The 26,486-nt window shown below is 38.5% G+C and overlaps 1 protein-coding gene across 2 annotated transcripts in view; it reads right to left on the bottom strand.

The window, feature by feature from the left end:
* Ankrd28 (ankyrin repeat domain 28) overlaps positions 1-24,187 on the bottom strand; it is a 146,534-nt gene extending 122,347 nt beyond the window's left edge. For both annotated transcript variants that reach the window (XM_028891267.2, XM_028891269.2), the window contains exon 1: positions 23,835-24,187. In XM_028891267.2, the coding sequence (XP_028747100.1) occupies positions 23,835-23,861 (27 nt within the window). In that variant the 5' untranslated portion in view covers positions 23,862-24,187. The remainder of the gene's footprint in view (positions 1-23,834) is intronic.
* Positions 24,188-26,486: the final 2,299 nt, after the last annotated feature.

Here is a 26,486-nt window from a genome sequence, read left to right as displayed (position 1 = left end):
CTGAAAACTTTAAGCACAATCCTAATTAGTCTTAACAATAAAAACCCACAGTCAGAGATCAAGGGTTAAAGCTGAAAGATAGAAGCAGAGCAGCAGCCACTAGAGATTTATCTCTACAAGCCCTCAAACGGAATTGGGGGGGGGGGCAGGGCGGCGGGATCCTGTCTCCTCCCGCTTTATATTCCTGTCTCTACCTCCCCAGTGCTGGGATTAAAGTCGTGCACCACCACTGCCCCACTCTGTTTCTCTTTTAGACTGGTTCAATTTTATGTAGCCCAGGGTGGTCTTGAACTCCTAAATCTTCTTGCTTCCTCCTCCCAAGTGCTGGGATTAAAGGTCTGTGCCCCCACTGCCTGGCCACTATGTTTAACTAGTGGCTAGCTCCACCCTCTAATCTCCAGGCAAGTTTTATTTGTCAGAACACAAACAAAATATCACACAACAAAAACTTAAAAAAAAAAAAAAAAAGAAAGAAAGAAAGAAAGAAAGAAAGAAAGAAAGAAAGAAAGAAAGAAAGAAAGAAAAACCAAAAAGTTAAAAATGAAGTGAGTAGCACTGTTTTAACTTTTCACAAACTCTTTAATGTCTGACTAGCTTAACAAAAACTAACAGAAGTCTCAGCTGCTTCTGTATCCAATTGGTAGCAGAAAGTCATCCTGGCTCAATTATATAAAGAAAATCTGTATCCATAAGTAAACAGAAAAAGTCAGCATTTAAAAATCTTTTTCAGGTAACTGTGGATTTTCTCTTGACTACATCAGAACTTGACAAGAATTATTTTTAAATTGATACAGTGATCTCTCTAGCTGCAATGGAACCATATCAACAAACTTTTCATGCTTCATTAACATCCACTGGCTAGGGTCTAGAAGTATAATCAGTGATAGAGCATTTTGGTAGAACATACATGAAACCCTGAGTTTGACCCCTAGCATTGAAAAAGAATATATACAAATACACAATCAATACACTTTGAATGGATCTTTTACCTATTGTGATTTAATAACACCATGAATCAATAATCTGGAAAATGTTATTTATTGAATTATACAAATCTTTCAATTATTGATACTTTACATTATATACAATACCAATCCCCTAAAACACCCAACACATTTGCTCATGCTAATGACCAGAAAATCTAAATACTGTTAAGTGTAGGTGGGCAGTACTGATCTTTCCAATTATAATTTCTGTTTTAAAGTTCTAATTTTCTTGATAGTAAAAAAATATTGATAGGTACATTTCTTGAAGTGATAAATTTACTTTTTTTTCCTTTTCAATGGACTGTTTGAGTCTGAGTAAATACGATTTGTCAGTTATTCTTAAAAATAAAAATGTACTATTTATTTTTTAAGTCTTAGTTTAGTTAAGCAATTCACAAGGCATGTCTGTGAAGTACTGAAGCATTATCTTCCATAGACCCAAAAGCTAAATGCAATCAAAATAATTTCTTCATGTTTTTCCTTCTTTCTTTGTGTAGGAATGGAACATAGGGCCTTTATGTGGTGGTTTGAATAGGAATGGCCTCCATATATTTGAATGCTTAGTCACCAGAGAGTGGAACTATTTGAGAAGGATTAGGAAGTGTGGACTTGTTGGAAGAGGTGTGCCACTGGAGGTGAGCTTTGAGGTTTCAAAGATCCATGTCAGGCCCAGCTTTCTTTCTTTGTCTGCTGGCTGTGGATCAGGATGTAAGGTTCTCATCCACTGCTCCAGTGCCATGCCTGTCTACTTCCTGCCATGATGGTCATAGACTCACTTACCTTTTAAAACTGTAAGCAAGCCCCCAATTAAATGCTTTTTTTTTTATAAGAGTTGCCTTGGCAGTGGTGGTGCACACCTTTAATCTCAGCACTCAAAGAGGCAGAGCCAGGCAGATCTCTGTGAGTTCAAGGCCAGCCTGGTCTACAGAGCGAGATCCAGGACAGGAACCATAACTACACAAAGAAACCCTGTCTTGAAAAACAAAACAAAGAAACAAACAAAAAAGAGGTGCCTTGGTTATGGTATCTCTTCACAGCAACAGAACAGTAACTAGACATCTTGACACTTAACAAGATACACAGTAGGTACCACCATTTTTGTACCACTAGTACAAATTTCAACAAAGTACAAGAAGCATATAATATTTCATTATTATGTGGAAATCTTACCCCAGGGTAAAATGGACTATGGGTTCATGGAGTATGCTTTTAAAACCACTGCTTTCAATGGACAAAAAAGTTCCTTAAACAATACATGGGTACAATGTAATCTTAAGTCCATTCATAGATCTTAAATTAGTCTCTGAGAACTCAGGTAGCTATAATAATTATTATTTTAAAATATTTTACTTTCATTTATGTGCATATGTGTCTTCCTTCATGTGTGTATATGCATGTGTTTGGATGCCCACAGAGGCCAGAAGAGGGTGTCAGATCACCTGGAACTGGAGTTCCACGAAGTTGTAAGCTGCCCGGTGGGTGCTGAGAACAGAACCCAGGTCTTCTCAAGAGCTTCAAGTGGAATTAACTGCTGAACCATCTCTCCAGCCCTTCGGTAGCTATTTCTTTCCAAAGGAGAAAAACAAAAATGAAAACAATGAAGCCCACAGTATACAGTGAAAACTTAACTTTAGTCAAAGAAAGGTTTGGCCCTTACTAATCTTGAAGGTAAACTGTAAGCCCTTGGAATGACCTACTTTAAAAAAACAAAAAACAAAACTAGAGGTCTTTGTCTATTTCTAATAGTCTAAACAATAAGATATATGTTCAGAACTTTAGGCCATACAGCATCTGATTTACCTCTGAAAAGGATAACGACTAAGATCAGCCACATATGTGGTTAACCCTACCTGTGATTGATTACTCAATAAAATCATTGCACACCAAAGCTCAGGTGGGGTTATTACTGGTTAGTAAACCTCCACAAGTTCAGTCTTACATCACTATTGGGAGAAGTAAGCATCCACTGACCACACAGCTATAAAAGAGAACACCAATAGGTAAAATAATAAATAAAATTTTAAAGATGTCGAGTGGCATATGCTTTTAATCCCAGCACTCAGGAGGCAGAGACAAGTAGATCTCTGTGCCTAAACTTTCCAGGACCCAGGCCTGTGCATCTTTACCTATTAGTGGGTTAAACCTGTATTACTCTGATGTAATAAACCACATTATTAATTTAACTGTTTTGCTGAGACCTCTAAGTCCGATCAAATTACTCAATGGTCTTGGTCACTTCTAAAATAAGGTTGGTCAAAATCAAACTCATTACATGAAAGCAAATTAATAACCTACAGGCTTGTGTACATGAGACATACAATTTTGCTCAGGGCCCAAAACTAGTGTATCTGTATGTCTCCATGAATATACACATCCATATACATATCCACACAACAATAAAGATGTGGACTGTGTGGCCACACAGAATGTTATAGAGAAAGGTTTTCAAACTCAGCAATACTAAATTTTAAATCAGATGGGTCTCCCACCACCACTCATGTGTGCTGCATGTGTGTGCAGGTACACTCACCCGTGTGGGCATATATGGAGGCCAGAGGTTGACACTGTGACATCCTTCTTAATCCCTTCTCTATCCTATTTTCTTTTTAAAAAAGATTTTTGTGTTTGTGTATGTGCATATGCCATGTTTTGGGACATGTGTGCCTGTGGATGCTACAAGAGGGCATTAGATCCCCTGGAGAACTCTAGTTCTCCCTCAAGACACCCTGAATCATGTCTGTCAGTGTCACCAACTATCCTTAGTAGTCACTATCATTTCATGTACCAAGAAATGTAATCTTCCTTTCTGGAGCTTTTTGTGATCATTTCAACAAACACATTCGTCCAAGTTGACTTGATGTATAGATACTAGGCGAATTCCCACAGTGCACACAAAAGGATTTGCTTTTTGGGGTATTTGATGTCTTATCACTTTAACTATGGAAGGTTGTGTAGAAACCAACTAGGTCACTGAGGCAATTGCTACTGGTAACTTACAATGAAAGTCCTTCTTATTGTCTGACATAAACATTTCTAACTAAGCCCCAAGTCTTAGGTGATATTTTACACCTTTAATTTTGTCAGACCTTCCATATTATTTAACCTCTTCACCTCTGGATAGTAGTCCATAATGAAAACTTGTGGGATCCCCGTAGTTGTTCTAATATGAAATCCAAGTTGTTATTCTTTAAGATCATTATTATTTTTATTTATATGTATGTGTGTATATGCATGTACCATGTGTAAGGGTGCCCATGGAGGCAAGAAATGGTGTTGGATCCCTTGGAGTTAGAGTTGTACGTGGCTGTGAGCTGCCAGATGTAGATACTAGGTAGGAGCTGAACTCTGGTCCTCTGGAAGAGCAGCCAACTGCTCTTAATCACTAAGCTAATATTCCAGACCTTTCTACCTTACATTTTGAGACAAGGTTTATCATTAAACCTAGCTCACTACTTTGGCTGGACTAGCTGGTAAGCCCCAGGGAATTGCCTGTCTTGACCCTCAGCATTGAGTTATAGACACATACCACCACAACTGACTTTTATGTGAATGCTAGAAATCCAAACTCATGTTTATGTAGTAAGCAGTTTACCTACTGAGCCATTTCCCCATCCTCAGATGGGGATGTTTTAATAAAGGTGATTCTTTATTAAAAGGAAATGTCCCATTCAGTGCAAATTTTGAGTAACATTTCTAGCCTCTACCTAATAGATATCAGAGGCACCTTTCCTCTCCCCATTTTTAACAATCAAAGGGTCAGTTCCTCCCCTGGAGCTGCTCAAAGACCATGCATGCCTAGAGGGTATTTAAGGCCCGCCTCCTTGGGATCAGCCTAGAGGTTTCTTCTCTTCCCCTGAGATCACCCAGGGATGCTTTGCTCACTAAATCTGGATTTCTAATTCAGTTTGATTTGGCTTATTACATGGGCAGAGTAACCCACTACTGGAGATGTTTTAAAAATAATTAGGTAGCTCAGAGGTTAAGAGCACTTGCTGCTCTTGCAGAAGACCCAGGTTTGGTTCCCAGCACTTACATGGTAGCTCATAACTGTCTGTAAGTGCAGTTTCAGGGGAATCTTAACACTCTTTTCTGGCCTCTGCAGGCACCAGGCACACATGTAGTACTCTTATATACATGGAGGCAAAACAATCATATACATAAAATATTTTTTAAAAAAGAAAGTGAATAAACTAATTTTTAAGTCCATCTGTCCACCTTTCCTCAACTTAATTATCTGATGATAAAAGAACAATTATGTTTGGTTCCTACATGCAAGCAGTATTTCAGTGACAGTGATTAATTCTTCCTTCTAGGAACCCAGTCAGGCTACCAATTCCAAGTGGAGTAAACACTGAACAATGATCTTTCAGTAAAGATACAGTGTGTATCATGTGCTTCTTAGGCACAGTATTATAAGCCACAGAGGGAAGGCAAGTTATCCTTAACCTTGGATAACTCAAGGTACCTTTTAAAAAATACAGGTGCCAGGTCCTATCTCAAACTTACCTAATTAGTACTCATCATTCATCCACCTACTATTTGAATGTCACTATATATAAAACACTGTTATAAATGATAATGATATATGGCAGTCCTAGCACTCTAAAAGTTCATTTAATCTGAGGGAAACAGACCATATATACACATGTCAAAGAAATATTATCACTTCAGATAATGCTACTGGAAAATAAAACAACAGGCTCCATTTCTCTATGTTCTTAGTACTCTCCATAGAAATATCTGTAAAATACTGAATGTGGTAGGTGGAAATGTTATTGTGATTTACTATGTAGGAAGACCATAACATAATTATGTACCTAAATTCAAACTTCTTTGTTATATATTTGGTGCTCAGCAAAATTATGACCTGCCTCCAGCTCTGATAACACTAACACAAAGTTTAAGCTCAGAACTGAATTAGCAAATTCCCCCACAGCTTCATGTCAAACTTTTTTTATTAGTCCAATAAAAACAGTATGCTAAACTCAAAAGTCAGGAAAGCTTATTGATTTGATGAATAAGGATAAAAAGAGCTCCTGTAGTCACAAAAGCAACTGTAGTCCAGGAACAAGGTCTTCTGCAGAGTCACGGAGGAACAAACACCGTTGGCAAGGGCTGTTAACAGAATCTAGAAAGACTAGAAGGGACATTTCTCCCTCTTTCTCTTTATACTGTGAAGAGCTAGTAGTATAAACTAGGAATTAATAAATTTTCTGATCAATTTTTCCTTAGAAGCAAAGCAAAGCCTCTCAAACATTTCTATGGATAAAAACTAGTGAAGATAATGGACATCAAATACTTAAGTAACACTTCCCTGTTGATGGCAAAACTACTGAAAGGTAATGCTAATACATCATGTTCAGGACGGGTGGTGGTGGCACACACTTTTAATCCCAGCACTCGGGAGGCAGAGGCAGAGGCAGGCGGATCTCTGTGAGTTTGAGGCCAGCCTGGCTACCAAGTGAGTTCCAGGAAAAGGCGCAAAGCTACACAGAGAAACCCTGTCTCAAAAAACCAAACCAAACCAAAACAAGCAAGAAACCATGTTCAGCCTTTCCTTAAGAGTAAAATTAGACATCAAAGGCTGTTTCTTTCAACACATACAACTCCCATTCCATGTCTACAAACATAAGCAGAGTGTCCACTCTGAAACAGTGGTTCCCCAGCTGTTGTTGCACAAACTTCATGATGAGCTTCCACAATTCCTACTCAATAAACTTACTGCACTTTGTAATTATTTTTTAATAAGTGTATGTACATGTATTTATGTATATGATGGTGCACATACACCCATGTGGGAGTACACAGATGTGCACATGGAGGCTAGAAGACTACTTCAGTTGTCACCTCCAAGAACGTTATCTATCTTCTTTGAGATGCAGTCTCTTACTAGCTTATAATTCATTAATAAGGCTAAACTAACTGGCCAGCAAGCCCTAAAGGTCCTCCCATCTCTGCTATACCTGGCATTTTTACATGTGTTCTAGAGATAGAATTTACATCTTCATGTTTGCAAGGAACCCACTGTACCTCCTGAACCATTTCCCACAGCCCCCAAATCTGTAATTACTTATGCCTTCAAGTAGCTAACTACTTGGATAATATTGGCCAAATTAGTGAGGAAATCACAAAGAAAGAAGGAGATTATCTTTCTTTCTACAGCTTGTTTAAGCCATCTCTGAATAAGTATTCTCATTATCCAGTCTGCAAAGCCCTTTCTTCAAGGCTCAAATCTGAAGGGGTCACTTGCCTTGAGTCTCAAGAAACTTTTGACTTTTGAACAGTGTTGAGACTGTTAGAGACTATGGGACAAAAAGTAACACATGTCAAATACTAAAGGAAATTCTTCAGAATGGAACTAAATAGTTGCTGGAATTCATATGAAGAAAATATAAAACAGCCAAAGACAACTGCAGATAAAGGAAAAGTATAAATATATTTACTACTTTTATTTTCTTTCTAATTTAAAAGCTTATTGAATAAAAGAAATATAATTACACTGTTGGGCCTTCCACATATAAAGATGTATATACACAGCAGAAACAGCACACAAAAAAGAGGAGTTATATATAATAAATCTGTATTAGTTAAAAAGAATGATACTAGGTGGTCAGCTTGAATCTCTAAGAACAAAGAATTACAAATGATAAGAGTATAGGTTAATAAAAAATACTATAAACCTTGCTTTATTCTTTAAACTGGTATACACTGTAGAAAGAAATAATTAAAACTGTCATTAGATTATGCTAATGAACAAAATATATATATAATAATAATAATAATAATAATAATAATAATAGCACAAAGACGAGGAGAGGAAATGGAGTTAGCTACATTGAGGCATTAACAACATTCACATGAAATACACTGCAATAAATAACACACGATATATGGAACAAAAAGTTGGAAAAATATAGAATTTTTTTGAAAATCAAAGAAATCAAAAATGATAAAATAGGAAGAGAAAAAAAAAACCCACCCACATATTTCAAAAAAGAATTAAGGCTAGAGAGACAGCTCACTGGTTAAGAAGTCGTATTTCTCTTGCAGAGGAACCAAGTTTGGTTCCCAGCACCCACACCGGTAGCTTACAACCACCCATAATGCCAGGTTCAAGCGAGGTGGCAACCTCTGGTGGACTCCTTGGACACACCAGCACTCACATACATACCCACACAGAAACACACATATATACATATATATAATTAAAAATAAAATATTTTAAAATAAGTAAATGGATGAAACACTCCATTAAAAGGAGTTTAGTCAAGTCAGGGCCAGTGTGGTGGCTCAGTGGTGAAAGCACTTGGGGCACAAAAATGATGGCCTGAGTTCCATCTCTAGATCTCATGGCAGAAGGAAAGAATACATCCCCAAACTGTCCTCTGACTTCCACAGGCAAACCACATCACAAGCACATACATACTCAAAGACACATCTCTCTCTCACACACACACACACACACACACACACACACTTTTTGAAAAAGATAGATTGACTGTATTTTAAAAAGAAATAACGAAGGTGAGCATGTACCACACTCAGGAATCACTTTACCAGGAAGCTGAAGCACGAAGACCATTAGGTTCCAAACCAATATAAGCTCTTAGCGAGACCCCATCTCAAAAAGCACCTCCCACAAATCATTGGTTATAGTCTATCTAGAAGAGACACTTTCAATATATCTTTCAATATTCAAAGATACATAAAGGCCAACAGGATAGAAAATAAACACATCATGAAAACAATAATGCTAAGATAGAGTTGCTGACAAAATCAACTTCAAAGTTTAAAAAAAAGAGACAAAGACATTTTATATTAAAACTTGCAATTCAGCAGAAAATTATGACAAATAAAAACATATGCACTTAATTAAGAAGTCCACAAATAGGTGACTTTTTTTTAAAAGTCAGAATGATAGATGAAATTGACAATTTAGTGGTTACAGGCAGATGCCAATCTCATCCTCAATGATAAAAGTATAAGCAGGAAAACAGAAAAGACAATGATGATTTGAACTTCACTACTAACTTAACTCAAAAAAACACCTGAAAGAATCCAACAATAGCAAAACACAAACAAATTCTCGATGAGTCACATTCCCCAAACCATGTCATGAAATAAGTTCAAATTCAAAAGAAGTAATGCAAAGAGCTTTCTCCAATTGTAAAGTAAATTAGAAATCAACAAAAGAACATTTGAAAGTCCAAAACCACTGGAAATTAAATCAGTTCTAAAAGAAAACCCAAGAGTCAAAGGTGACATCAAAGGAACTCAGAAGACACTTTAAGTTGAATAAAAATAAGACACAGTACAAACAGGATATAATTAACACTGTTTACAGAATGCAATTTGTAGCTGTAAACATTAATACTAAAAATGAAAAATTTCAAGCAAACTTCTACCTTAAGAATTAGAAAAACAAAAGCAAGCTAAGCTCAAAGCAAGCAGAGGAATGGTATTAGCCAGAATCAAACTGAAAAGATGAACAAAATTAGTAAGCCTTTATATAACTACACCCACCAAGAAGAAAAGAAAATACAAATTACCCAATTCAGTAATGGAAGGTAGTGCATTACTACCCAACTTAAAGAAGCTAAAATGGTTATAAAGAAAAATATGAATTGGTAAAAACAAACCAACTATGATAAAAATGAACAAACTCCTAGTGAAAACTCCTAGAGAAAACAAACTCAAGAGAAAACAGAAAATATGACTAAACCCATACCTTTTGAAATAGAATTAGTACTTAAAATTCTCCCACAAAAAGTCCTGACCTACATTGTTTCACTGTATCAAATAGTTTAAATAATACAATTAATTTTTCATAAACTCATGAAGATAATTCAACAGGATAGACTACTACTAAGAAGCATTCTGAAGAAAGCAATACCTCCATATGAAAGTTAAAGACAAAGTGCCAGGAAGCCAAATCCAGGAAAACATAGCATATACAATTCATCTAGTCTGCAAACATAAACTTACCATAACTAACAATTTTACTTCTAGGACTACTTCCAGAAAAAATTAAAACACATCTTTACAAAGACTTATATGTGAATATTCAGAGCAATGTTATTCATAATTCCCAAAATTGGGAAACCATTCAAGTCTCCACCAACTGGACTGTATGCAGTATATCCACACAAAATAATACTATTAAGCAGTAAAAAAAAAAAAAAAAAAAAAAAAAAAAAAAAAAAAAAACCCTGTATGTTTAAACATAATTGAACCTTAAAAATATTTATGGAAAATGATAAGAAGCCAGACCCACCCTTGTCAGCAAACACAAAATTTACTTACAACTTTCATTTGACAATGGAAAATGTTTTCATTAATTAGTGAAGTAAGTAGTATTTTTTTAAGTTGCACTATAACACACAGCATAACTAAGCATTAAACAGAATTCTGGTTAAGCATGGTAGTAAATGCCTGCAGTTGTGGAGGCCCACAAAGGTTCCTAGTGAGATCTGAGCTTGCTTTCCTTAGCAGAGCTGCATTAGAGGATTGCTTGACTACTTGCGTGGTTACCAGGTGTTTGGAAGGGTCTGCACTTGGCTGTGCTGAGGAAGGTCTTTTGCTCCACCCCTTTGCATTGCTTTAAAAAGCCCTTTAGAAGAGACAGAAGGGGCTGGTGGGTTTTGATTCAGGTCCTCCCAAGGCTATCCTGTGTTTCTATCTGTTTCTCTCCTCCTCTATACCTCTACCTAATATTTCTCACTTCTCCCTCTCAAGAGCACCCTGGGGAAAAGTGGGAGCCAGTCTCCCACTTGGAGCAGCTGAGGCAGAAGGATCTTAAATTTAAGGTCAGCCTAGGCTCTACAGTGAAGACCCCGTCTCAAACAAAATAAAACAGAACAAACAAAACCAATCCAAATCCAAACACTAAAGGGGCATTGTTATCTGATTTTTGTCCAACCTGACTATTACAATCTTAGCTAACAGGCATAGTACACCCAGACATTAATATGGAACAACATGTGAGAAAGGGGGGAAAATTCAAAACAAACAAAAACAAGAGATAAACAATCTATCTAAATTTCAGTTAATATAAGACTAAGAGTATAGTCTGGAAAAAATCAACAGTAATTCCCTTGAGTCAAAATAAAGAAAAAAAGGCTGAGCTTATAATGCCCAAGATTCTGGATTTAATCCCCACAACAAGGGAGGGAGGGCAAAAGAATCGCAAACTTAAAAATAACATCAGTAAATAAAATTCTATTAAATTTAAAAATTTCAAAAAATCCTTCCAACTTTACACTTGGATGCAATTAGCCACTTCTTCAATGTTTCCAACTCATGGCTAATATAACTGTCCTTATCTAATTTCATTTTATCCCATAATAGGAAACAGATAACTTGGGGTTTTGTTTGTTTGTTTTGTTTTGATTTGGAGACAGGGTTTCTCTCTGTAGCTTTGGAGCCTGTCCTGGAACTCACTCTATAGACCAGGCTGGCCTCAAACTCACAGAGATCCACCTGCCTCTGCCTCTCGAGTGCCAAGATTAAATGAGTATGCCGCCACCGCCGCCGCCGCCGCCGCCGCCACCACCACCACCTGGCAATAACTTGTTCTATAATAGATGTATCTCCAGTATCCAGGATCAATAGATAGTAGACATGAATTCTTTTTTTTTTTTAATCCAACAATCAGGGTGTTTCCATTAAAAGTATCACAAAAAAAAAAAACAAAAAACAAAACAAAAAAAAACAATATACAACAACTGGAAGTCAACTGTTGAAGATACACCTACCAAGTAAGTTTTTAAACACAAATAGCACAAGCTGAGAGCAACACTTAGCAAATCTTGATCCTCAGAAGACTCCAAGTTAATGAAGGATCACCTTGGGAAACTAAGCAAGCTGGAATCTACTTAGGCTGACAGAAGTTCAGGATCTGAACCCATTGTTTCTAAAGCGGCTCTGGTAACAGGTGGGAAATAAGAGGCATGTTCAAGGAAGGAAACAAATTTGCCAGAAATGAAGTAACATGCAACACTTGGGCTAAATTTCCTATGGCTATATCTCAAACACACACACACACACACACACACACACACACACACACACACACACCACCATCACCACGAAATGCATGAACAGGTAGTAAATATTAGTTAATTGGGGCCTACTTACTAAGAACAAAACAGCCTTGACCACAGGAAGTGTTAAGATTCAGATTCTAGAGCAATATCCAAAGTGATTCCTTGGTCTGTGGTGTAACTGGACTCTCACAACACACATACATCAAGAATTTGTATTTAAGTTTGCCAAGTGATTCCAATATAAACATAAACAAACAGTGGCCTAAGTAGTAAAGAGCTTGGGGCAAATAGAAAAATCATTTCCAAAGGAAAGTTTAAAATAATGTTCTGAATTATGATGGACATTCAATAGTAATTCCCACCTTGGGGACTGTAACTATTTGCATAAAATAAAAGCCTTAGAAGGAAAACTACTCTCATTTCAACCAAGATCATGTTAGATATAATTTTTCTATTCTCCAGACTTCAAAACATTATTTCTTTAATCAGAGCAATTTAAGCCTAAGTTAAACAAAGCCCAAGAGAATCTAGTTGCCACTTGGCAGTCTTTCCTCTTTGGCCTGTGATAAGCAGTCTCTGATGACTTTTTCTTACCTCTTGTAGTTTCTCAGAATTTCTTTCCTCCACCCAGCCTATCTATGTTCTCCATTATATTCTCCTTGATCATGAGCCCTTCTTCTCATTCCCTATATAAATTCATTTACTTTGATTACCACCTACAACACGCTTCTATGAAATCACTCTCATATTTAACAGCTCACTCAAGGACACTTCAACATTTAGAAGTTCCACCAGAACTTCAATATTTCCAAAATCAAATTTATCTTACTGGCTGTCCAGCATTTCAAATGGATTTAACTTCCTACCAACTCCTGTACTTTACTGATCCAAAATATTATCAATTCTCCAGAATTCATTCAAAATAGAAATCTTGTACTATCTGTTTTGGATTATTCAGGGATATTCAGAATCAAGTTCCAACTCCCTAGAATGCAGACTCTTCATGACCTGGCTCCTCTCTAGTAAAATAACTTCTTCACACTCCATAAGTCCTATGCTCCAATCATATATTGTAACATTTTGGCTGTGAGGTTAGGGGGGTGTTATTGAGACCAGGTCTTGCCATGTAGTCCTGGGTTGGGCTGGTACTCACTGTAGCTCAGACTGTCCTTGAATTTGCAGCAATTCTCTTGTCTCAACCTCCTCTAAATGCTGAAATTACAGGCAGAGGCCACTATGCTTGGCCATATTTCCTATCAACAATTCTCCAAAAACATTTTTGCATGCTTTACAGTCTGGTTATAGAATCTGATGCAAAATAGAATCAGCCAATCAAAGGAATAAAAAGTTGTGTTAAATCTGGCATGAAATTATCAAATAGGAAAATGCTGAAAAGATTTGAGTTTAAATAAAAACTCAAATCCATAATCAAAAATTTGGGGCTTGCTATTAAGGAAGTGTTTAGAAGTCTTAAGGATAGAAAAGCTATATCAATAACACAATCTTGGGTGAAACAAAGATTATTTTTTTTCTTCCTAAGTTCTCATTTTACTCAAATAGTTACAGTGCCCAAGATGAAACTATTAATATTCATGTTTAAGAAGTTACCAATAAACAAATTAAGACCAGAAGAGAAAACTTCATCAGTCTAGCAAAAGACATCTACAAAAACTCACAGCGGGCATCATATTTAATAATGAATGACAGGAGATTATGAACAAGACAAGGATGTGCAACCCAGACATGGTGACTCATGTCTGTAATTACAGCAACTGGGAAGCTGAGACAGAAGCACTGCCATGAGTTTGAGGCTAGCCTAGACTACATAGTGAGTTCCAGGACAGTGTAAACCGCCACTGAGATCCTGCTACCACTTGTACCCAAAAAACTGTCTATTCTCATCACTTCTATTTAATACTGTACTAGAAATATTGTACTGGAGATTCTCCTCGGTGCAAGCAAGCTAGAAGAAATAAAAAGGATCCATACCAGAAAGAAAAGGTAAAGTTACATCCAGTTAAGATGATACATCTTATACATAGGAAAAAAAAGAAAGAAAAAAAAAACACCCTGGAATCCACTAAAAAACTATTAGTAGTAATAAATGAATGCTAATGCAGTAATGCAGAGTATAAGAGCAATTAAAAAAATGAATTGTTGCTGGGAGGTAGTGGTGCATGCCATTAATCTTCTGCACTCAGGAGGCAGAGACAGGCAGATCTCTGTGAGTTCCAGGACAGCCAGAGCTACACAGAGGAGGGAAAAATGTCTTTCTATATACACTCTGAAAATAAAATTAAGGAAATCCATTTCCAATAAACATCATAAAAATAGTAAATTGAACAAATGAAGTCTAAAACATACATTCTACATAGTAACACTGAATGAAATTTAAAAACCTTAATAAATGGGAACCAATTCATAGTCACAGATTGAAGACTTACTTGTAAGATTCAGTATTTCTCAAACTGACTTACACATTAAATACGATAACTATGAAACATTCCAACTGTCTTTTCTGACAAATTCAGGGTTGTTGCTAAAAACTAATACAGGAATATAAATGACCCATAAAGACAAATTCTTGAAAAACAAGAGCAAAGTTAGGACTCATTCCCCATCTTCAAGCCTACTACAAAACTATAGAAATCAAGCCTACATAGTACTGGTACACAGACACAAAGAGATCAGTGGAAGAGAATGAATAAAGTCTCATAGTTGTGTAATTTGTGATAAAGATGCTATAATAAGTCAATAATATGGGGTCAACTAAATAGACATAAAAATGAAATTGTAGTCCTACCACATTGCATATACAAGACTCAAGATGGATTATAAATCTAAATGTATTAAATCTTTTTGTTAGTTTCTTAAGACTACTGTTAAGGCAAACCTGGTAGCTTAAATCGATAGAAATTTGGGCTAAAGAAATGGCTTAAGAGCATGTACTGCTCTTGCAGAAGATGGAAGTTTGGATCCCAGCACCCGTGTTGGGCAACTCACAATCACTGATAACTACAGCTAAAGAAGAACCTGAAGCCTAGCCTTTACAAACATCTTCACTCGTATGTGTACACACAGACACACAGACAGACAGACAGACAGACAGACAAACAGACAGACACACACACACACACACACACACACACACACACACACACACTTTTTCTCTTTTAGAAAATAAAAATCAGCCAGGTGGTGGTGGTGGTGTATACCTTTAATCCCAGCACTTGGGAGGTAAAGGCAGGCAGATATCTGTCAGTTCAAGGCCAGCCTGGTCTATACAAAAAGAGTTCCAGGACAGTCAAGAATGTTACGCAGAGAAACCCTGTCTCAAAACAAAACAAAAACTCTTAAAATAAAATAAAAATCAACAATTTTCCTGTCAGTCATGGAAGTTAACAATCTCAAACTGACAAGCCCTGAAGATGTTAGGGGAAAAATTATCTTCTCCAATGTGGTTGGTGGCTTTAGGCATTCCTTGGCTTAGAACTACATCACTGTAAGCTTTGCTTCCATCTCCACATGCCATTCTTACCTCCAGTCTGAGCTGTGCCTCTCTGCCACAGGAGTTTCCTGACGAGAAGAACCCAAGAATGGCAGGCTGCTCTATTTCCACGGCTTCCTCCCGCCTACAGGGTGGTTTACTGCTTGATGTGGACTAAGACCTTGTAGGCACTGTGACTGGTGGGATATCTTAGTTCTCTCCAAAGTGGATGTTTTCCTCATTCTCATATGCACTTGGAGACATCGTCATCTGGATGTTTATCACTCAAAGACACATTGACTTGGGGGCCACCAGTGTGAGTGGAAATCTCCTCACCCACAGGGGTTAGTACCAAACCCAGGTATACACAGAAGTACAACATCTAAACTATATTGTCATTTAAGGCCTTGTCACTAATGTCCCATTGGGGCTGATCTACACACAGAGGACCTGTACACAGCGCCAACCAGTATGGTGAAAACAGTGAAAAATGGCAACAACTGTTCCTCTTCCTGACCTGCATGATTGCAATTATTATAGATTCTGGAAAGAATCCTCTAATTCTTTTTTGTTTTGTTAGATTTATGTATTTATTATGTATACAGTGTTCTGTCTGCACGCCAGAAGAGGGCACCAGATCTCATTACAGATGGTTGTGAGCCACCATGTGGTTGCTGGAAATGGAACTCAGGATCTTTGGAAGAGCAGCCAGTGCTCTTAACCTGAGCCATCTCTCCAGACCCTAATTCTTTCTTTTCCTTTCTATTACCTCTTAGGACTTTTTTTTATTAAAAAAAAATCTTCGTTTCATTATGTATTGCTGTTTTTTATTATTGTTGCTGTTATTTTCACACTCCTGGAGATTGGACATGCAAGGCTGCTCTACTATTGCTGTATTCTCTCTCCAGCCTATCTCTTCTTCCTTTGAGCTAATATTTTACCTACTTTTCTTTTTAACTTTTCAGTCAAATTTTTATCTCTTGCTCTTCTCTTTATTTTTTTCCTTTATCCTTTTTTCTCTTTACCTGCTCTTTTCCACTCTTTTACTAACTTTACCTTCATAGTTTTAATTCCACAGTTTATTGCACATTGATTGCGCTTTCTTTTTCTATGGTTAACAGTGATAGAGCAATCTCTTTAAGTTTTATTGTATTTCTATATTTGGCTTGCTTGGGTATTACTGCATCATTGGCTTTCTCCTCTGAATAGCATTGGGAATAGAGTCCTCAAGAAAAGGTTGCTCATTAAGAAGATCACATATAAACCAGAAGAGAGAGCTATCCTAATAGCTGCACAAGCATAGCAGAGAAACGATATGAGAAAGAAAGTCAACATAATTCCTATAAAACTGCATACATTTTCCATAACCAAATACAGAAATAAGGAAACGGTTGGAATGTTAGATTAAAAAGAACTTTAAAATGATCAAGGACCTCAAAGAAGAGTCAAATAAATAAATAAATGTCAAAGTTAATTTAAGTCTTGGACAAGAAAGTCAACAACCTGGATAATTCAGTGAAGACATACATAATAGGAAGGGGAGGGGCTCCTGGTAATGAAAAGCTCAATAATCCAATAAAATACTCAATGGAAAGTATCACCAACAGACTAGAGCAGGTAAAAGGAAGAAAAGCAGGGATTGAAGAAATGCTTGAGAATACACACTTTAGACAGCAACAAAGGGGGTAATGTATCATTATCACAACTTTTAAGATCTCCAGGATATAACTAAGAATCAAGAATACAAGTTTTTGATGTAGAAGAGGAAGCTGTAAAGCTGGGTATAGTGGGTAGCTGTTCCAGCTTTGACCTGGAAGTACTACCCCCCTACTGAGGCTTTGGTGACTGTCATGAGATCCGGATGTGCCAGCTCTCTTGGCTCCTGGATCCTGGATGGTGGAGATAGATTGAGCAGAGTTTTCCAGAGAACACCTCTGGATTGTGCTACACCTTTCCCGGACCCTGTAACCTATCCCTTTACTTGTAAGTTACCCCACAAAATAAACCTCCCTTTTAACTACGTGGAGTTGCCTTAATACTACAACCAATAGCTGGATATGATGGTACATGTCTATATTCCCAGCACTTTGGACTCTGAGGTAGGAGGATCACCATAGTGAGTTCTAGGGCAGCCTGAGCTACACAGTAAGATCTTATCACCAAAGGAAGGGAGGGAAGAGAGGAGGAGAAATTATAGTAGAAAATTCCCTAAATACAAGGAAAGAGACAGACATCCGAGTATAGGACACATTTAGAATTCTTAATTGAAGTGACCAGAAATCCTCTCCATATTATCTTACAGTTACAATGCCCAGAGTACAAAACAAATAATACTGAAAGCTTCAAGGCAGAAGTTATGTTCTTACTACTATGAACCTATCAAAATAACAAAAAAAGCTCAACAGAAACCCTAAAGGCTAGAAGAGCATGTACTAATATAGTTCACATCCTGAAAGTAATTGCCAAACAAGGTTTCTGTATCTAGCAAAACTATCTTTGAAAATTGAAAGAGACTTGGATGGTGGTGGCGCACACCCAGCACTCAGGAGGCAAAAGCAGGCAAATCTCTGAGTTCAAGGAAAGCATGGTCTACAGAGTGAGTTCCAGGACAGCCAAGGCTACACAGAGAAACCGTCTCAAAAAAAAAAGAAAAAAAGAAAAGAAAAGAAAAAAAGTTGAAGGAGAAATAAAGAATGTCCACAATATGCATAAACTGAAGCAAGTCATGACTACCAAAACTACAGTGTATACTTCCAAGAATACTACACAAAGAGGAAGACAGACAAGCACAATCATGAAAGCTCAAAGAAGAAAGAAAATCTCATTAGAAGAACAAATAAATGAGAATTAGTAAAGGATCAAATTCAATATACCAGCAAACTTCTAAGGTGAATAAAGAGAATTTTGTACATGCCTTTAATAACCCTAAAGGCAAGGTTTATCTTTCAATTCAAACACACAAACCAGGTGTTTAGTTTAAAAAACAAGAGCCAACTGTGTGCAAGAAAATCACCTCATCAGCACATGCATCTCAAGCAAATAGCAGGAGTAGGTTATACTTGTATATGAAAAGCAGACTTTAAACCAAAATTAGAAGCAAGAAAATGACTGAGTATTAATGGACAGCAATGTCAAGTTATGACTGTAAATACATATGCACTCAATTTTATCAAACAAGTACTACTTGTGTACATATTACAAGATATGACTTTAATACTCCTTGCTCATGACAGATTATCTAGATTAAAAAAAATCAACAAAGAAACTTTAAGTTAAACTATATCATAGATCAAATAGATTTAATAACATCTACAGAATATCCCATCCAAGAGTTGCAGAATACATGCTGTATTTTCTCCAAAAAATGATTGCATTTAGGACATAACAAATTTTTCTTTCAAAGAAAAAAAAACAACAACTGGGGAATGTGCATCTCTTGATGCTGATTACCAAGTCTTATAGTTCACATTCTCACGTTTTTAAAGGTAACATACATTCAGACAAAGTTGCAATTTCATTGGTAGATACAAAGTTATTTTCTAGATCCTCAGAATGAGTCTTCTGAGTATTTCAGGTGTTCTTTGACAAGCTCTTCCTAAGTCGAGAAAACTAACCAAGATGGTGCAGGAAATGTCAAGAGAAAACAAGTCCGGGGATTTGCACAGTAACCACCAGTCTCCAGAGTATTAACAAATACAAAAATATTGAAATAGTTTACCTTTCCAAATCAAAACCAAGTGAAACTACAAAAAATATACAAACATAGAGAAAGAAACCATACATTTTTAAAGAAATTAAATTAAAAATTTCCTAAACCCAATAAAAATGAAAACATTACTAAAGTGGATGAGATACAGAAAAATAAAATATGGGTTTAAGCGGGAAACTTATAGTTATGGGCGTGCATATCCAAAAAACCAAACATCACAAAAGAATAACCTAATGATGCATCACAGTCTGATAAAACCAAAATTAGAAGGAAAGAAAATCAGGACAGAAATAAATAAAATGGGAACTAAAGCAACAACAGAAAGGGCCAAGAAGAACAAAAGGCTCTCTTTGAAAAATTAACAAACTCTCATCTAAACCAACCAAAAAAAGAGATGACCCAAAATAATAAAAGTAGAGACCAAAAAAGTAGCTTTACCAAAGATTACCAGTGACACACAAAGGATTGTTGGTAGTGTTTTGAAATCTTGTGTTCCAATAAATTGAAAATATCTAGAACAAACTTCTAAATATGTATGACTTGCCAAACAAACAACCAACCTTAAAAGATCAACAGCAAGCAGTATTACAGCAGTAACAAAAAAAAATCTCAACAAAGAAAAATCCTCAAGCAGATGAATTCTCGACTCCTCAATGGCTGAATTCTACCAGATCTTTAAAGAACATTAATGCTACTTAGTCTGTTCCATAAAATAGAAAGGGAAGGAACACTACAAACTCATTCTACTAGTCCAGCACAGATAAGAAAACAGTAAGAACAATGACAAACTACAGACTAATTTCCTTGATTAAAAAAATAATAATAAAATATTTGCACAATAAACTTAAAAATTCACTAAGAGACTAGGATCAAGTCTGTTTCTTTTTAAGGATGTAAGAATATCTCAACATAAACAAATCAATAAATGTAAGGCAACAAATACACAAAACTGGGGGGAATCAATTGATCTTAATAGAAACCTAAAAAGCCTATGACAAATCCATGTCCCTCGATAAAAGGCTGTTAGAAACTAGTGATACAAAGATCATACCTCAAAATATTAAGGTTATTTGTAACAAATCAATAGCCAACTTCACACTGAATAGGGAAAAACTGAAAGCATCAAGAATGAGACAGGACTGTCCCTTCTCTACATTCTCATTTACTAAATCTCAGCTGGAGTAATAAGGAAAAAATATGGTGGTGCACGCCTTTGATCCCAGCACTCTGGAGACAGAGACAGGTAGATCTCTACAAATTCAAGGCCAGTCTGGTCTATATAGCATTCCAGGCCTGAGGATCAAAATGTTGAAGTAACTCTCAGACCTTGTCTAGCTGTAGTTGGTTGCTTCGATTCTTTGACTCTTTGGCAGACTGCCACCCAGCTCTCAAATAAATTAGATGGAGGCTTATTCTTTCTTATGAATGCCCAGCCTTAGCTTGGCTTGTGTCTAGCCAGCTTTTCTTAAATTATCTCGTCTATCTTTTGCCTCTGGGCTTTTATCTTTTCCTATTTCTGTATATCTTTCTTTACTTCTTACTCCGTGGCTGGCCGTGTAGCTGGGTGGCTGGCTCCCTGCATCCTCCTCTTCTTTACTTGTTCCTTGATCTTCCTCTCCCCAGATTTCTCCTTTTAGTCTTTCTGCCTGCCATCCCACCCCCCATGCTTTTTATTGTTATTGGAAAAAAGTTCATGTCCACTGTTACCAACAGAAAACAAAAGTTTCGTTTTACTAACAATTTTTAATTTATTTTGTATGTCTCAGTGTTTCATCTGCATATCTGTGTACCACATGTGTGCCTAGTGCCCTAGGAAGTAAGAAGAGTGTTGTGTACCCTGGGACTGGGGCTAAAGACAGTTGTGAGCCGTCATATGGGTTCTGGGAATCGAACCTGAAGGTGCTCTGAATTGAACCTAGGCCCTCTAGAAGAGCAGCCAGTACTCTTAACCAATGAGCAATCTCTCTAACCCCTAACAGTTTAAAAAATATTTTCATATACTCATAGGCAGAAAACACAGTAATTATTTCTTATCCCCTTAATTACATACTGGCACAAACCGAGAATGCTGTCTTATTCTGATTACTGAATGGCTGAGAACAATTTCCTTTATTTGCTTACTGATTTTCTATCTGTCTTCTTTGTGTACCTGTGGATGCATATATGCATATAGTGGCCAGAAGTCAACCTGTAGTGTTATTCTTTAGGAATAAGCCAAGTAGGCTAGGCTGACTGGTCAGGAAGCCCTGGGGATTTATCTGTCTCTGCCTTCCAGGAGCTGTGATTATAAGCATGTGTCATTGTGCCCAGTTTTACATGAGTTCTGGGATCAAACTCAGACCCTCATGCTTATGTGGGTGGCAAGCACTTTACTGACTGAGCCATCTCTTCACCTCTAACTTTATATCTATACCATGTAGAACCCTCCTCATGTTTAAACGCCTGAAGAAAACCCTTACTCATTTCTAGCTTCTATGTACTATGCTTTGCAAGATTAGAAAAAAAAAAAAAAAAACAACAAATTATATTACTCCTTATCTCAAATGTATATAAAGCTTTTCAGTTAGAAGCTATGTCAACTACCTTCCAGGCTTAAAATCCTGTGTACCAACCAGATCTTAGCATCCTTCCTCCAAAAAGTACTTCATCTTAGTTGAAGTGCTTTTCCTACAAATGGGAAAGGTTAAACTATTTGCATTCCACTTTGTAACTATCATCACTTCTAACAGCTTGTAACATATCAATACATAAACTGATTTCTAAAAAGGGCAATTCCCCTTAAATTAGGCAAAAAAAACTCAGTTCTTAAAGTCTTTCAAGGGAACTAGATGAGACGATTATTTAGTAGTACAGTTAGTCTTCCCTCCCAATGCCATCTCATTAACTTGTTCAAGTATTCTCAAATTTACAGGTGACATTTTAAGGATCAATATCACCACCAAGTACTAAAGGATATTACATATAACTGGATCAGTATTACAAATGCTTCAAAATTGTAGTTCCTAAATACTCAAATGCAAAGACGCAAATGGATTGCTTTTATTTCATGGTTTTTATAAACTAAGATGTTCTAAAAATCCACCAGATTCCTAATGCACACAATGAAATCACAAAATAATCTTTCCAAAAGTGAAAAGCTAGAACCAAATATACAGGTATAAAGTGCTACTAGAAATAGTGGAAAATCTAGATCTTGAGTTTCATGGTATTGACTATATAAGAATTAGATGATTTAGGCTTTAAGTCTGCTTGTTATTCAGTTGGTTTGTTTTTGTTTTGTTTTGTTTTTTTCTGACAGAACTTTGAGCAATGAAAGGTTTTGTGGTATTTAACACAATAACCAAGAGAGCTACCTGGGGTTAGTGAGCACTTTTGAAAAGTGACTGGCACAACTAAGAAACTGGGTTTTCTTAATTTAATTAATTTAAAGACTCTATACGTGGCTAATGGTAACATGTTGGACAGTAAAGTTATTCACTTAATTTGAAATACAAACTATCAACTGAAGTTTTTCAAAGTATCATACCTTAATGTCAATATCAGTTAAAACTATGTTGATATCAAATGATACATAAAGCCAGCCATCAGCCTAAATAGAATATTCATTTTTCAGAACTTAAATTTTAACTGGTAGAAAATAATATAATGCATATTAAGTTTTTCCCTATTGTTTTTGTTAAACCTGTGCTCACTTTCGAAATGGTTTCTCAATACATGGAAATAACTTTCCCTTCAAATCTGTTCAGTATCTCCTATTCAGGAAAATAATGGCAAAATAAGTACTCAGCATTAGTAGGGTCCCACGACTCCGAAATTTCACAAATTAATTTCCCTTTTCCTTCAAAAAAAGAAAACAAAACTGGGGAGTGTGCATCTCTTGATGCCGATTACCAAGTCTTATAGTCCACATTCTCACGTTTTTAAAGGTAACAAGCATTCAGACATAGTTGCGATTTCATTGGTAGATACAAAGTTGTTTTTCCAGACCCTCAGAATGAGTCTTCTGGGTATTTCAGGTGTTCTTTGACAAGCTCTTCCTAAGTCAAGAAAACTAACCAAGATGGTGCAGGAAATGTCAAGAGAAAACAAGTCCGGGGATTTGCACAGTAACCCCCAGTCTCCAGCAGAATCAGTCAAGACTGGTAGGTTTGCTTTCTTCCGCCACCACCTCTCCGCGAGGCAGAGCACTGGACCATGAACCATCCTACGAAGCAAACCCGAGAGCAAGGTCGTGACCCCAGGTCACGGCCGCCAGCACCGCTGCCACTCCGCATCGCAAAGCCACCTGTTAGGCCCGAGCCTCACCTGGCAGGAAAGAGGAGGCGCCTACCCGGCAGCGCGCCGGACGCGAGGGCGGCGAGCGCGGAACCCGCCCCTGTGCTGGCGGCCGCGATCCCCCGGCAGCACGTGGGTTTCCCGGAGCCAGGGCTGCACTGACAGGCGGACGGCCCGCGGTCCCAGGCTGCAGCCTCGCGCCGTTCCCGGCCCGGGACACCGGCTTCCCTCGCAGCCACCGCGCTGAGCGGGCGCCCGGGCGGCCCACGCCGCTGGTCCGCCCTCCTCCGGCTCCTCGGTGGCGCGATTCCGCTCCGCCGTCCCTCACCTACCTGGTCGCGGAGTTTGAGGAACGCCATGGCGGCCGCCGCCGGTCGGCCACTGTCCGGAGCCGGCGGGTAGGTGGCCGGCTTCGTTGAGGAGAGGAGCGCGGGCAGGGGGCGGCGCCGCCTCCCCGGCCGCCCGCCGCCGCCGCCGCCGCGAAGAGCCCCGCCGGTCCCGCCTCCTCCACCGAGGACTCCCGCCCTCTTTCTTCCTTTCTCCCTCTCTCTCCCGGCCGCCTCCACACGCAGCCGCTGCCTTCGCCGTCGACCTCACACCCCCTTCCCGAAATACCCCGGCAGCCCCCGCCGCCGCGCCGCTCCAGCCCGCGGCAGCGGCGGCATCCAAACTCCACTCCACAATATTACCACCACCGCCCGCCGCGATTGGCGGCCGCGCGGGGGAGAGGCCAGAGTAAGCCGAGCGCCTATTGGCCACGCCGCCGCGCTCGCTCGCGTCCAGGCCCCGCCTCCCCGCCGAAGGAGGGGCGGGGCACAGGAAGCGGCGGCGCGCGGAGCGGGCGGGCCAGGTGGCGGGGCGGCTGGGCGCGCGCCCCGGGCGCGGTGGGCGGAGCCGGGGCGGGAGGTGGGGAGGGACCGAAGCAGGGTACAGACCGGGTAACGGCCCGGGATGGCACGTGGAGGTGGTGCGCCTAGGTTCGGCTCAGCCAGGTGTGAATGAAGCAGCCACAGTGGGTGCAAGGGGGGGCCTCGGGGCTGGTGCTGCTCCCCGGAGAGTAGCGAGGGCACCGGGGAACCGGACCCGCACGTGGAGGGAGAATGAGAATGCCTCTGCGGCTTTGGGGGCGAAGTGGTTACCGGAGACTGCTGGCACGCGGGACGGAAGGGCGTGGTCTTCATAGCCTGAACAGGTTGTGACCGCCGAGCATTTCTCTCCAAAGCTCCCTTTTCAATCTTGCATGTATTTTTTTTCCCCCTTTCTATATCATCAAAAAGGTTTTGCCTCCCACATCAAAAAGATGTGCAAGATTTCCAATAAATAGCATCCTCGGATGGAGAAGAGGAATGACTCCCTCACCCTGACACACACACCCACGCCAACCCACTGCTCAGAAGAGGCTTTTCTTTCTTAGGCGGCAGCACACTGTTACCATTCCAGGCTTGTGTGGGAGATTGTTGTTCGCCTATGTCTGTCCGCTTGGGCGGCTCCAGCCCCTGGTTAATAAAAGGTACAGATGGTTAGAACACAAACGTGCGGCTTGGTTTAAAAAACAAAAAACAAAAACAAACCTCCTCTTTTCCCTGCATCAGTGTGTCTCTTGGGACAGACTTTATTTAGAGAATCGATTTGAGCCTAATGGCAGTCTAGAGAAATGCGGATCTGTGCCAGGACTGTCAGTTTATTATAATACTGCACTTAAAAACAACTCTTTAGCCCCATAAGAACAGAAAATATCAAAGTGCAAGACCAAACGAACTAATACTATGAGCCTTCTGATATATCTTAACATAACCATGCCAGAAATCTGTTGAAAGAATCTCTTCTAAAATTATATTTTTTCACCATATATGAATTCGGTATTTGCTACTTTAAAATGGAGGAATTCTCCTAACTGATGGAAGAGGCTTCAAAGGAAGACAAATGGTTCTTGCTTGGCCTTTCCTTGAGTACCTGATTCCTTTCTCCATCAGCTCTGGAGATGAAATAAGGATTCTATCACTCCATCTCTCTTTTATCAGTGCATTGAAGACTGAATGAGTTGATGGTCTGAAAGCCTCAGACTTCTCCAAGACAATGGTGTTGTGACAACCTTATTACAGTACTTTATGATTACGATTTCCCATGTACTACAGCCAGTCGCGGACATAAGATTTTATTCTCCTCTATATGTATGCCTGTCTAACACTGGAGGTTGACCCAGAAATTGATAGAACTGAACACCCATCCTTAGTAATCTCTCTGGGTTAAAGTTCTGGAATTTAAAAGGACAACACAGCACAGATTGACTTTGGGGAGCATACAAGTGATTTTGAGGGTATGAATTGAAAGAATGGACCAAATGTGCATTTCAGTGTCTTAGGATTGAGCTGATGATATTTTAATAAGAGTAACTGATGAAATTGTTTTACAGCGGACTATCTCTGTGTTATTGTGGGTGTGATGATACCTCAGAAGTGGCTTCAGTCCTAGGTGGACTCACTTTTCTCCGTTTTGAACAGTTTGATGTCTTATCTCTTGTTCACCCTTTATTTAAAAATAAAGAAGAAAGAAAATTAAGTTTAATCTTACCCAGCCTATTCATCTCACACAATCAGCAGGATAACAGTATGAAAGGCTGTGGAAATTCTGAAGGAATTTAATTTCTTCCAAATTTAATATTAGTATTTTAACAACTATATTTCCATAGTTGTTGAGATAGTAACAACTGTTGACTCTGGAAAAAAAGTAGAAATAAAACTATATAATTAAGCAATAAAATGAAAACATTCATGTTCAAGTTCCATTAACATTAAAATACATTATTATTCCTTCATGTGTTAAAATTTTAAAGAGCTCAGCCAGGTATGGCAGCATATGCCTTTACTCCTAGCACTTGGGAGTAGGCAGGTGGAACTCTGTGAGTCTGAGGCCATCCTGATCTACATAGTAAGTTCCAGGTTGGCCAGGATAGTGAGACCCTGTTTCAAAAACAAAACAAAACA

The sequence above is a fragment of the Peromyscus leucopus genome, chromosome 9 (genome assembly GCF_004664715.2).
Source record: "Peromyscus leucopus breed LL Stock chromosome 9, UCI_PerLeu_2.1, whole genome shotgun sequence".
NCBI classification, from domain to species: Eukaryota; Metazoa; Chordata; class Mammalia; order Rodentia; family Cricetidae; genus Peromyscus; species Peromyscus leucopus.
The sequence above is the reverse complement of the archived record's forward strand: the minus strand, read 5'-3'. Positions and strand labels throughout refer to the sequence as shown.